At 49.5% G+C, this 12,301-nt stretch overlaps 1 protein-coding gene across 31 annotated transcripts in view; it reads left to right on the top strand.

Annotated features, from left to right (window-relative positions):
• Positions 1-12,301, top strand: part of CAMK2G (calcium/calmodulin dependent protein kinase II gamma) — a 61,570-nt gene that overhangs the window by 44,460 nt on the left and 4,809 nt on the right. For 6 of the 31 annotated variants that reach the window (XM_021006043.2, XM_021006051.2, XM_021006042.2 and 3 more), the window contains 7 exons: positions 3,315-3,347; positions 6,047-6,109; positions 8,265-8,309; positions 8,737-8,785; positions 9,936-10,052; positions 10,911-11,036; positions 11,927-12,002. In XM_021006043.2, the coding sequence (XP_020861702.1) occupies positions 3,315-3,347; positions 6,047-6,109; positions 8,265-8,309; positions 8,737-8,785; positions 9,936-10,052; positions 10,911-11,036; positions 11,927-12,002 (509 nt within the window). The remainder of the gene's footprint in view (positions 1-3,314; positions 3,348-6,046; positions 6,110-8,264; positions 8,310-8,736; positions 8,786-9,935; positions 10,053-10,910; positions 11,037-11,926; positions 12,003-12,301) is intronic. The other 25 variants (XM_078150847.1, XM_021006056.2, XM_078150846.1 and 22 more) reach the window with 12 other exon arrangements.

The raw sequence follows: 12,301 nt of genomic DNA, 5'->3' as shown, positions 1-12,301 counted from the left end.
CAATGCAAAAAAAAAGAGCATAAAGGAAGACAGCAAAAAAATATGCTGTAAAACATGGTTTTAGAGTAAGAAAAGGAGAATGAAGATGGGATTCTGCCTCTGAATAGGGAAGCATCGTGGCCTAGTGGATAGAGTGTTGGAATCATAAAGACCTGGCTCCAGGCCTTGTGAATTGTGTGACCACGGACAAGTTATTGTCCAAACCTCAGTTTCCTCATCTGAAAAATGAAGATAATAGTTGTGTTTGATAGCTAAATCTTAGGATTGTTAGGAAGCTCAGATGAAATGATGTTTGTAAAAGGATTAGCAAACCTCAAAGCACTTGTATAAATGTCAGCTATTGTTATACAAACCTCTATATCCAGAACATTTTTCTTCAAGAAGAAAGCCAGGAGGTACTAAGATATGGTGAGCACCAAGTTACCTCACAAAAAGTGAAATTGATTTTCTTCTCATAGACAGGAATCAACTGGTTACCAATATGGGAGTCATTTCTGAATGAATGGTAGAGTCAAGTCCTTGGCTTGTTAGAAGAAAGATAAAAATCAACACCAAATTAGAAGAAAGAATGAGAAGATATGGCATATGATTGTACACAGCTCCAACTGGACCTATTTCCATAAGCTGTTGATGCCAAAAAATGGGAAATGGATTTTAAAACCCAGACATCAACACAGACTGTCACTGTTTCCTTAAGGAGGTTTAACCAATGTGAAGTCATTTGTCATAGTAAGGAGATTTATAGAGCCTAGAAACCACTTCAGTCAGCAAACATTTGATCTTGCCTAGCATAGAGAGAGAGATCATTCAAAGGCAATGAAAGTTGAGAATATAAACATTTCTAAATGCTTAAGGGAACGATGAGGAAGGAAGATTACGAGGAGTATCACTTCATGAAATACTTGAGAAGCAAAGGAGGGCAGAACAATAGTAAGGATCCAATTATGTGAGACCCTCCTCAGTGTTCTTCTAGGTGAAGCTGGAAGGGGGACAGTAAACAGATGACAAATGGAAAAGATTCTTAAATCGTAAGGAAGAAAATCTGCACACATATTAAGGGCATTCTTGAGAAAGGTATGAGACATTCATAAATGGCATTTTACAGCAGACTACATTTTTTAAAAGTGTCTCCCAGGTATATTTCTAAATTACACAGAATTCCTGGAGAGATATTAAGAGAGAGACTTTTGTGACCCCCTCGATTATTAATTTCTTATGAGGCATAAAACAGGAAGCCATTTACTCCTCAGTTTTCTGACCTTGTCTCAATGGACATCCTTCACAGAGTCTAAATTGGAGACAGATTCCATATAGATGATGGAGTTCTCCAGATTGACCTATTGGTAGGTCCCATTGTGCTGATCATATCAAACTCCAGAATGTTGCAGAACCTCCTATGATCACTCAGAAGAACTCAGCCAAACTATACATAGGGAAAAAAATCCAAGTAGATGAAGATTGTGTCTTGTCAATGCTTTATGGATAGATGGGTGGGCATTTAACATGTAGCCATCAGTATGTATATCTTAGATAGTTGTATGGAACACAGAAATCATGGAAGAATTCCAAGTTGTGGGTCATAGAGTTCAGTGGGAGGGCAGAGATTGTCTCATTTTTGTCTTTTTATGCCCATTGCTCAGTGCAGAGGGCCCTTGATAAATATTTGGTGATTAATTGAAAAGGCTGTAGCATATTTTGGATGAAGAAATACGTAGGAGACATAGTATAGAAAAAGATGCCATCAGAACAGTGTTGTAACCAGAAAAATAGTGGGCTAGTCACATGGTGAGGGCAGTGATGGATGGAATGATACTCCTAAAACATCAGATCTAGAAGAAGACCTCACTTACATTATACAGACTCTCTGTGAACAATTTATGGGAAGACGTGGTTAGATGAGGAGGGCATGAGAAGATACAGATAGGGTTGCATGGTGTGCCCTGGGGGACCTGCTAATGCAGAGGAGCTCACAAATCCATTTTAAATATCCAAGTATGTGCACCAGTCTTCTGAAATGATGGTAAATGTCCCAACATGTTAGATTTGTAGATCTTTCTTCTCAGGAGGTTCTCCCTTGGCAGGAGTTAAAAGCCTGAATTGGTGTTCATGGCCATATCACTCTGAAGGTGCTTGTAAAGAAGTCATCAGGTAGGACTGGGACAGGGGTAGGGCTCTGAGTTTCTGCCCAGGGTCCTTTCTTCACATGTAGTAACAGCATGGGGCAGCTAGGTGGTGCAGTGGATAGAGCACCGGTCCTGAAGTCAGGAGGACCTGAGTTCATATGCGGCCTCAGACCAAACACTTGACACTTACTAGCTGTGTGACCCTGGGCAAGTCACTTAACCCCAGTTGCCTAAAAAAACCACACACACACACACACAAAAACAACCATGTGGTAACAGCAGGGAGACCATTAAGAGACAGCTACCACCACAGGTCTGGGAGGAGAGTCAAGAGTAATAACAGTAGCTCACATAACGCTTCTTTTTTTCAACAAGCATTTATAAAGTATCTACTGTATGCTTTATAAAGCACTATGCTAGGAGCTAATGAAGCAAAGACAAAAAACAAAACAAAAAAAAACAGAAAGAAAGAAAAAGTCCCTGACCTTAAGGAATTTAATGTTCTATTGCCCAAAAAGTTTGGTTAAAAAAAAAAGTGTGTTTTTTGTTTTGTTTCGTTTTTGTCTTTGCCTCATTAGCTCCTAGCATAGCGAATGGACAGCTTGAACACAGGTAAATACAAAATAATTTCTGGGAGAGGTGCTAGCAAATAGCAGGAGGAAAAAGGCAGGGATCAGGATAAGCCTTCAGTAGGAGACAGTACTTGGGCTGAGCCTTGAAAGGAATTAGGGATTCAGGGAGGAAGAATGAGAGTATTCATTCATTCATTCATTCATTCATTCATTATCCTCTAGCCAATGAGAGAGACAGCCTATACAAGTCACATAGATGAGAGGTAGAATGTCATGTAGGAACAGGACACACTGGCCAGTCTGGTTGGAACACAGGGTTGACCAAGGCAACAAATATATATATGTAATGTGTCTGGAGAGGTTGGCTGGGAAAGTGTTGAATCCTGCTCCAGTCTGTTTCTTTACAGGGCGTGTGCACATCTGTGTGTGTGTGTGTGTGTGTGTGTGTGTGTGTGTGTATCCCCAGGTGCTTTGTTAATCTTGCCACTTCAGTCTCTTTCCCCCATTCTCTGCCCTGGTACAGAGCCACTGCTCTAATGAACTAATCCAAGGCATTTCTGTGCTTTTTCTCTTACCTCCTCTCTCCCCTTCTCTTTCCCTTTCGCTGTGGTGTGTCCAGAAAAGGAAGTCGAGTTCCAGCGTACACCTGATGGTGAGCCCGGCCTGCCCACCCATCTGCCCACCCCGTGCTGCCTGCCTGCCCACCCGCCCGCCAGCCATGCATACTCATTCTCATACCATGCACGTCTGCTTGTGCTCATTACCACCACATCTGTCACAGGCGGGCAGGTGTGGCTTGTCCTCCTGGGCGGGGGCCATCGCACAGGGACATTCTCACCTCCCTGCAGCCCCAATTGGCCTGGAAAGCGAGCACTGCAATGTGGTGTGGCACCCCCTGCCATGGGGGTTGGGCTGTCCCCTGCAGCCCTGGGCAGGAGGTGGCCTTGGTATGCAGAGGGTTGGTGCAGATCTCCAGGCACAGTGAGAGTTGCTGACTCTCTTTCGGGAAGTTTTTGTTTTTGTTTTTTTTATCCTAGCCAGTGACATAGGCAGCCCCTTTCTGAAATGGGATTCACAATATGGCAGCCTCCAGACACTCATCTGAGATTCCGGAGAACAGAGTTAGGCCCCCTGTTGTTCTCAGGTCTCTTGGCTTTTTGGCCTGGTGTGAATGCTTATTCTCCAGCCATAGCCAGGACTTGGTCTTTCCTGTCCCTCCCCAGTTGGATGAAGCCGGGTAGAGCCAGAAGCCTGTCCCTAGAATATACTTTTTCTTTGCATGGTATCCAGTGACACAAGGGCACCATGAATTTATGCAGATGCAGCCACTAAAATGAGAGGTCAGGGCACAAATCCCATTCCTCTTATTGTTTGCTCAGGATGGAGAAGATCAAGGGGAAGTTATTAATGCTGCTCCCTAGCCCTAAAGGAATGATGACTTGCTATTCGCTGCAGTGGGCATTGCCCTTAACCCACCTCTACAGGGAGAATTTTGTGAAGGGTACAGAGGTGAGGGGACCGGCTGTCCCAAGAACCTTCGAATAGCTAGAAGGATTTCAGCTCCGGCAGCCAGACTGAGATAACTTTGTTCTCTGCTGCCTGCAGGTAGGAGTAGCTGTGGAGCAGGGATTGTCATGAACCAGAGGTTCAAGATCCCTGATATTTCCTCTGAGATCTCATCCTTCTCCCTTCACACAGTCTCTTATTTCTGTGACTCCCTAGTGACAGTTGGTACCAAAGTGCCATCCTTTACCTTGAACTTGGGATTGAAAGCCACCTAAGGGTAGAATTCAGGTTCAAATCCAGTCTTTGCCACGTATTACCTGTATGGCCTTGGGTCACTGAACTTCTGTGGGCCTCAGTTTCCTCCTCTGTAAGGGTGTTAGGTAAGATGACCTTCTAGGTCCCTTCCATCTCTAAATCTGTGATTTCAAGTCAACCTGTGGTTGGCGGAGGAAGTTCCTGCTGTTAGAGTTCCCTGTGTTGACAAAATCATTGATCGTTACATGTTCCTATAATATTCCTCTGTTGACTTTGGTTCTGGTATAAGGGACCTCATAGAGAGGCCCAAGGGCAGAAGAGAAAGGCAGTTACTTGGTCCCTCCAAGTATAATTAGAGAAAACTGTGTGAGTGTGGGAGGTGTGGTTGTAGATACCTACTTCCCACTAACCACCAAGTATCTGGCATCAAGGATTCTCCTTCATTTCTAGCCTTGTCCTGTGCTGAGACTGGAAGCCTGTTGAGGCATATGGTTGCCCAGGGATTGAGGCTGCTGTCTCATGGACTGTCAACAGTATTGAGAAATGCCTGGCTGTGACTGTCCTCTGGGCTCTAAGTTCGGGCAGTCATGGGAAAGGGAGATTAGACCATCACTTCCCACTGTAGAATTGGTCATAGTCTTGTTGAAAGACAGGTGTCCATCTTTGGCCCATGGAGATGCAACATGGGATAGATATCTTCCTGTTAAGACACTTCCTATTTGCCATGTGGCGGATGGAGCTGCAACTTTGTGGCTAGGGAAAGTCATAATTACAGTATTCAGCTGTCCTCACTACTGGCCATACAAGTCAGCCTATCTGCACTCACCTGCCATCACCCTGGAATTCTGCTTGCAGAATGTAGCTAGCTATTCCTGGTAGTTACCTTTCATTCCCAGCAGCCTTGCTTGTTCTAGCATTTACCAAGCAGAGAGTGGAACAGTATGGCCCTATCTTGTCACTCTTGAGTCAACAGACAGGCTTTGAACCTAGGACCCTAGGACAAGAATTGGCAACCATGAGTGAAGCCCGGGCCCAGAGGCATACTTCTGCATCTGGGTTTGTCTCTCTCCTGTTGCAGGAACAGCAGACCTCAAAATCTGTATCTTTTCCATTGAGCTTTATTCTGTGATGTTGTAAGGTGACTAATTTAGCTATCAGGAGGAAAAAGGGAAATGGGCCCCAAAACAGCGCTCAGGTTCTGGTCATGGTTTTATCCCTTTGTGACCCGGAATAAAAAGCCTTCTTAGCCTCTGTGAAATGAGAAGAGGCCTGCGTTTCTTTGATGTGTGAGAAGAGCCAGTACCTGGTAGCAGCAGGAGATGCCAGAGAGGAGCTTGAAGTGCAGACTGTAGGCTGCTTATTCCCAGATTCCCTCGGCCCTGGGAACCTAGATGGCCCCCAGCCTCTTGTCTGCTCCTCTCACCCATCTCCACAGCCATCGCTCCCGTGTACACAGTAGTGTGGAGGCTGCCTCAGGCCCAGCTCCGGTGGGGCCGGGATGAAGGGTGAAGGGGGGGCTGGGACGAGAACCTGGGCTGCTCGGTTAACTCTGGGGGGACTAAACCATCTGTTTTCTTGTCTCAACTGCAGAGCAACAACAAAAACAGTCTCGTAAGCCCAGTCCAAGAGCCTGCGCCATTGCAGACGGCCATGGTACCTCCTGACTCCGGCTTCTCCACCTCCACCCGCCTCTGCCTCCCTCCCTCCCCTCCTGCCTCTCCCACGGGGGCTGCCTCTCCTCTTGCCTCTCCTCTCTTGGCTTTTTCATCCCCCCATAGAGCAAGCAGCTTCTTGCACCATCACGCCCCTTCCCTTTCATGGGCTGCCTCTGACCCCGCTTGGCCTTCATCCCCGCTCTGTGATCCCATCACGGCTGCCGCTTCCCAACCCCTCCGCCACTGCCGCCGCTGCTGCTGCTCTTGGGGAGGGGAGATGGAGGTGAAGCTATATCCCCCTTCACAGGAGGGCCAGGGCCGTGAGGGGGCCTGCTGTTGGGGTGGGATAGGATGTTGGCATGGCTAAAGACACTGAAGAGTCTGAGCTGATCTTGGTCTCTGAGTGATGGAGCCAGCCAGGCTCAGGGCTCCCTGGAAAGGAAGGCTAGGCGGGCAGCTAGGTGGCGCAGTGGATAGAGCTCCAGCCTTGGAGTCAGAAGGACCTGAGTTCAAATCCGGCCTCAGACACTTGACACTTACTAGCTGTGTGACCTTGGGCAAGTCACTTAACCCCGATTGCCTAGCAAAAACCAAACCAAAAAAAAAAAAAGAAAGAAAGAAAGGAAGGCTAGGTCCCGTCAGCCTGGTGTGGGAAGAGTGCTGACTGTGGAGTTAAGAGGACTTGGTTTCAAATCCCAGCTCTGCCACTTACAGCGGCTACTGCTAAAGGCCAGCCCTGATGGTTTGGGAGGCACTTTGGATATGTTTTCTCATTTGATCCTCACAGCAACCCAGTGAGAGAGGGGTGTGAATGTCTATACTCATTTTACAGATGAGCAAATGGAGACTAAGAAGTTAAATGACTTGCCCAAGGTCATACAGCTAAGTGTCTGGGGTCAGATTTGAATTTGGGTCTTCAGCACTCACCTGGTACGTTGCTGCCTGTGTGACTTGGGTAGATCACTTACTCTCACTGGTTCTCAGTCTTTCCATCTGTAAAAATGAGGGGTCAGACTAGTTGACTCCTAAAGGTCCTTCCAGCTGTGGATCTATGATGGCGGCTTACGTGAGTTCCTAGGGAACCCCCACCCAGCAGAACTCCTGTTCCTTCACATCTCTTTCCAAAGGGATAACTGTGCTGTCATGGCTAGTGATGGCAGCCAGGTTGTAGCAGGCCCTCTCTCCTCCTGCTCTGGTCCTCTGACAAGACAAGTTTTGGGAGGAGCCAGAAGGTGAAAGCAACAGAGGGCTTCCCAGGCATCCTTTAGCAGGGGGCAGAGACCTCTCTTCCTCTGGCCTCCTATTTCAACTCTCTCCTCTTCCCAGTGTAGGGTAGTTGAAAGAACATTGCATTTGGAATCGGGGACATGAGTTTGAAGGCTCCGCCCATTTACCTACCAGTAGTACCTCGGGCAGAGAGGTCTCTTGACCTCTCTGGCCCCTGACCTCTTTATTTGTGGGTCTAGAGATGACCTTTGAGGTCCTATGAGCCTCTGGTCTCTGTCTCCTCAGTATTCCTTAGTGAGCTTAGCTGACCGTCCCTAGCTATGACTCCAGCTTCATGGTGCCCACTTCCCATTGGTTTCTTAAGATCGAGTGTCTTTCAAGGAGAAAAAAAAAGAAGTGAAATGGAAAAATCAAGACAGAACGTCTCATCCCCACCATGTCTCTTTTGTATATACGGAGAGGAAGCATGGTACAATGGATATAGCATTGGACTTAGTGTCAGGAAAACCTTGGATCCAAAGCCAGCCTCAGAAACCTACTAGCTGTGACCCTGGGCAAGTCACAGCTTCTCTGGGTCTCAGTTTCCTCATTTGTAGAATGAGGCAGGTGACCTTAATGATCTCTGAGGTCCCTTCCAGCTCCCAATCCTATCATCTTATGACCTCTCAACTCCCCTTAGCTCTCCAGAGTTAGGCACCAGTATCTGGTCCTATCTGAAAACCCAGGATTTCCCAGGCTCCCCTGGGCAACCCAATTTGGCCAGGGTCCTTCAGCTGAGGTTGAATTGGAGGGCTTGGTCCTTTGGGATTGGTTTCCTGCCAGGCAACTACCACAGTGCCCCTAGGGGAACTGGAGAGAGCCCCTCTGGGAAGAGCTGCAGCCCTACCTCAAGACAGGAGGGCAACTCCCCTCTTCTCCTCTCACAGGAACCCCAAACCACCGTGGTACACAATGCAACAGACGGGATCAAGGTGAGTGTGGTCCCTGGCCCTGCCTGCCTCCTTTTCAGCCTGGGGTCAGTACAGGACCAGTGGGGAAGAGGGATCAAGGTTAGGTAATTTCCCTGGGTCCTGTACCCTAAGGGATGCTGAGGGTTTATTTCCCTCGTTCCCTTCCAGCAGGCACCTAGGCTGAAATGGAGATAGCCAGCCTGGGTTTTTTGGCTGTATGTCCTGGAGGAGCCGTCCTTTGTCCTCAGAAAGGAGTGTCTTTGTGCTCTGATTACTCTTTGGCCGTCTCCATTGTGTCTCAGGTGGGCAAGGAGAGAGTTTTATAGGAGGGCTCAAGGAGTCATTGCTTGCTCCTGTTTTCCTTGGAGCTGCCTCTCATTCCCTTCTTTCTGCTCCTCCTAGCTTTGGAGGGTGAAATGGGCAGTAACGTGCTCTTTTTGTCTGGCAGGGCTCCACAGAAAGCTGTAACACCACCACTGAAGATGAAGATCTCAAAGGTAAGATTATGCAGGAGAGGGAATCTTTTCTATAGCTAACTTTGCAAGGGAAAGTAGGGACCCCTTCAGCCTCCTTGTAGCAGGGTCTTGGGGTAGGGGGAGGAAAGGGGTCCAGCTGGGTTGAACAAGAGCCTTTTCTTACCTTCGTCCCCAGCGTGAGGGAGTTTTTTCTGAGCTTGTCTAATTGCCAGACTTTTGTTGATGACAAGCCTCAGGAAATAGTGCCCGGGTGTGGCGGGGACCCGATCTTCTAGAAACATGGGCACTGTTGGTCCTTGGGAGTGTCAAAGTCGCATGTGAACTTGCCCTTCTCTATCACAAAGCCAAGGAGGTCTGAAAATGGTCATTAGAGCAATTAAAAAGAATGAGGGAAAGATCTGGTTTTAAAAAAATACACGTGGAGGAATCATGGGTCTCAAGCCACCCCTTCCTCCAAGAGACTCCAAAGCTAGAATCCCAGGTCTCATTTCAGCCGGAGTAGAGGAAATGTGATGGAGCTAACTGCAAAAGCATATGGGTTCCTGACCCCTGGGGTTCTTGTTTCTTTCATCTGTTCCCTCCTCACCATCCCTCCACTCCAGGCCAAACCTGAGGGACATTGGCAGGGCTGGGAGCTCACCAAATTTAGTACCTACCAGTGGCCAATAAAGGGGATAGAACTTAGAAGCCCACCATAGAAATCAGAAATGTTGCATGAAATAAAGAGTACTTCCAGGTCACGGGAGGGCTAGGATGGAGGAAGTATAAATGGTACCCAAAGTATGCTGGTAGATGGAAGAAGCTGGCACTGGATGTCGCTACCCAGCTCCAAGAGCTGGTACTCTCCTCCTGAGAGCCAGTGTGTCCCATGTTCAGTGACAGGACTGAGCACGTCCCAGCTCTAAGGTCTTCATAGTTATGGTCACAAAGGTTCTCTAAGCTAAAGATACAGTCCTTGGCCTCTCTACATGCCAGGATCCTCCACTTTTCTCAGATTGGGAAGCCTCAGGGCAGAGGCAGTGGCTTGGGATGCGGGCCAGTGCCCAGCGGCGGCCTGAGGCTTCACTGTGGCCCCAGCTCTCCAGTAGCATGGGCCTGGGGGTTCCCGTCTGGCTTGCGTGTTCACCTGCCTTGTTCTGTCTGTTTTGGCCACCCTCCCCTGCTCGGCTAGCTGCCCAGCTCCGCACTGGGGATCGCAGCAGCTTGGGGTCTGATGGACGGAGCCCCCGGGACAGAACAGCCCCCTCAGCAGGCATGCAGCCCCAGCCTTCTCTCTGCTCCTCAGCCAGTAAGTTGGAAGGAGGCACGGCTCCCCATCCCCTCCAGAGTCGCCCGGCTCCCCTTGCACTGAAGCTGTCTCTGGCAACACCACCAACAGGAGCCAGGCCAGTGGTGCCGCCACATCTTAGCCAGGTTCTGGAGCACAGCCTCTGCCCTGGGGGTGGGGTTCTAGGTTGGGGGAAGATATGTGGAGGCAGTGGTGTGATCAGAGAAAGGCAAGTAGGGAAATTGCCCCTAGAGCCTAAGAAAGGATCATGGAGGTGCACAGTGTAGGAAGAACAAAACAAAAGCAGCAGAAATCACCATGTTTTGGCCATGGGCCAGGCCAATGGGAGGGGAGACAGATGGCTCTGTCACCAGCAGGATGGTGGTTACTAGTGGGATTTTGTGTCACCAGAGAAGTGGTGAAGCTGTGGGGAGGCCTTGCACAGTCCAGCTGGTCTTCCCAGAAGGGCTTTCCCCCCATTGCCAGTTATACTTTGATTTAGAGGCCACCCCCCTTTTCTCCTCCTTCTCTTGCACCATCCATCATCCTGAGCCTCTGGGAGCTAGCCAGACCCGCTGAGCAGATGATGTCGTGGGAAGAGAGGTCTTGATCGGTTTGGGTGGGGATGGGAGGTGCGTGTGTCTCAGCGCCCTTGCACGTGTGTCTTTTTGGAAGGCTGATGGCACTCCCGATTGCTGCCTGCCCAGTTGTGACTGTTGGCTGTGCCCCCACTTCCTCCCCACCCAGTCTGTCTGTGATGTTTTGGCTGTGCCCCGCCCCCATTGGCTGTGTTTTTGGTTTTTGGCTGTGCTGCGCCCCTGCCCCCTCCACACCGGGCTGCAGCGGGATGCTTTTCTAATGCTTGCATTTGTCTTGCAGCCGCTCGCTCCTGTGAGGAAAGGCTTATGGCCTGGGACGGGCCAGGGCTCCCATCAGGGTTAGCACGTGCTCAATCCGAGCCCTCCCTCACTCTTGTGGTGCCTTTCGCTCATAGTGGCGCTCCGTGTAAGTGAGCTGCCCCGGGAGTGTAGGATGCTCCCCTCAGCCCCTCGGCTTCTGGGACCTCCCTGGGCCGCAGCCCTGCCTGCCTGCCTTCCTGCCTGCCATCCAGAGCTCAGTCTTGGCCCCCCTGGGACTCAGCCTGGTTTGCTAGCTGGTGGGAGCTTTGGAGCAGGTCGAGGCTCTCTTTCTGTTTCTCTGGTGTGGGGCTATCAGGGGCCCTGGCGTGGGGCTATCAGGGGCCCTGGCTTCTCTTTCCAGCTAACACAGGCAAACCCTTCACCCCTTTGTACCTCTGGAGAGAATGGGGGCTGGCCGTTCTTTCTCCATTGTGCCGCAAGCATCTCCCGTTCCTGCCTGGTCCTTTTGAAATCCTTATTGCCAGGGGGGCTTGGTTCCCCTGGCCTAGGGGACCAGAGCCATGTGGAGCTATTTTAGGGATGATTGAGTACCTTGAAGTGAGGGGAGATTGTGAGAGTTGGGGGAGGTCCTTTTTGGGGTGGCTTCACTTAGCCAGGATGGGATATTAAGCCTGTGAAGACTATTGGTGATGCATCCGATGTCCCAGTGGGACAATGGAATCTTTTCCCCATCTATCTCCTGGGTGTTTGCTTTGGTTTGGCTCTTGTGATAGGAGCAGGGCAAAAGCCAGAGACCCATACCGCCCAATCAACTGTCCTGGGTGGGGGAAGCTCAGTGGGAGCGGGAGGGTCCTTTTCTCTGCAGATGGTTAGGGTAAGGAATGATGGGAAAGGTCTGCTCTGTGGTGAGCCCTAAAGATAGAGGGGAGAGAAGATAATTACTTGGAGTCAGAGGCTCTATGAAGGAGTGGGGAGGGCTTTCCTGGGGTTCTCCCCAACCCCACGCAGGTGAATTGCAGGGCTTTTCTCCCACAGTTCGAAAACAAGAGATCATTAAGATCACGGAGCAGCTGATTGAAGCCATCAACAATGGGGATTTTGATGCCTACACGTGAGTAAAAGTACATGCTCTTGCATGGCTGACTTCCCAGAAGGAGGTGCCCATCTGACCTCAAGGTGTCTTGTCCTAGAAAGTAAATGAGGTTCCTCTGGGGCCTCAGAGGACCAGAGCACTAGAGCAGTAAGTCTCAGCCTCTTGGGCTGTCTACATAGTATAGCGTTGCCCAGTGGAGCAACTCTGGAGGTCTTAGAGCTTCCTGGTGGGTGGGGTCCCAGGGAAAGCCTGGGATTGATAGGCCAAATAACAAGGGTATTGAGTACCCCAGGATTAGGTTGTGGCCCAGTATTTAC

This window comes from Phascolarctos cinereus, unplaced genomic scaffold, assembly GCF_003287225.1.
Source record: "Phascolarctos cinereus isolate Bilbo 61053 unplaced genomic scaffold, phaCin_HiC Scaffold_3;HRSCAF=262, whole genome shotgun sequence".
In the NCBI taxonomy this organism is placed as follows: Eukaryota; Metazoa; Chordata; class Mammalia; order Diprotodontia; family Phascolarctidae; genus Phascolarctos; species Phascolarctos cinereus.
Note: the sequence above shows the minus strand (reverse complement) of the source record. Positions and strands in the feature narration are given on the sequence as shown.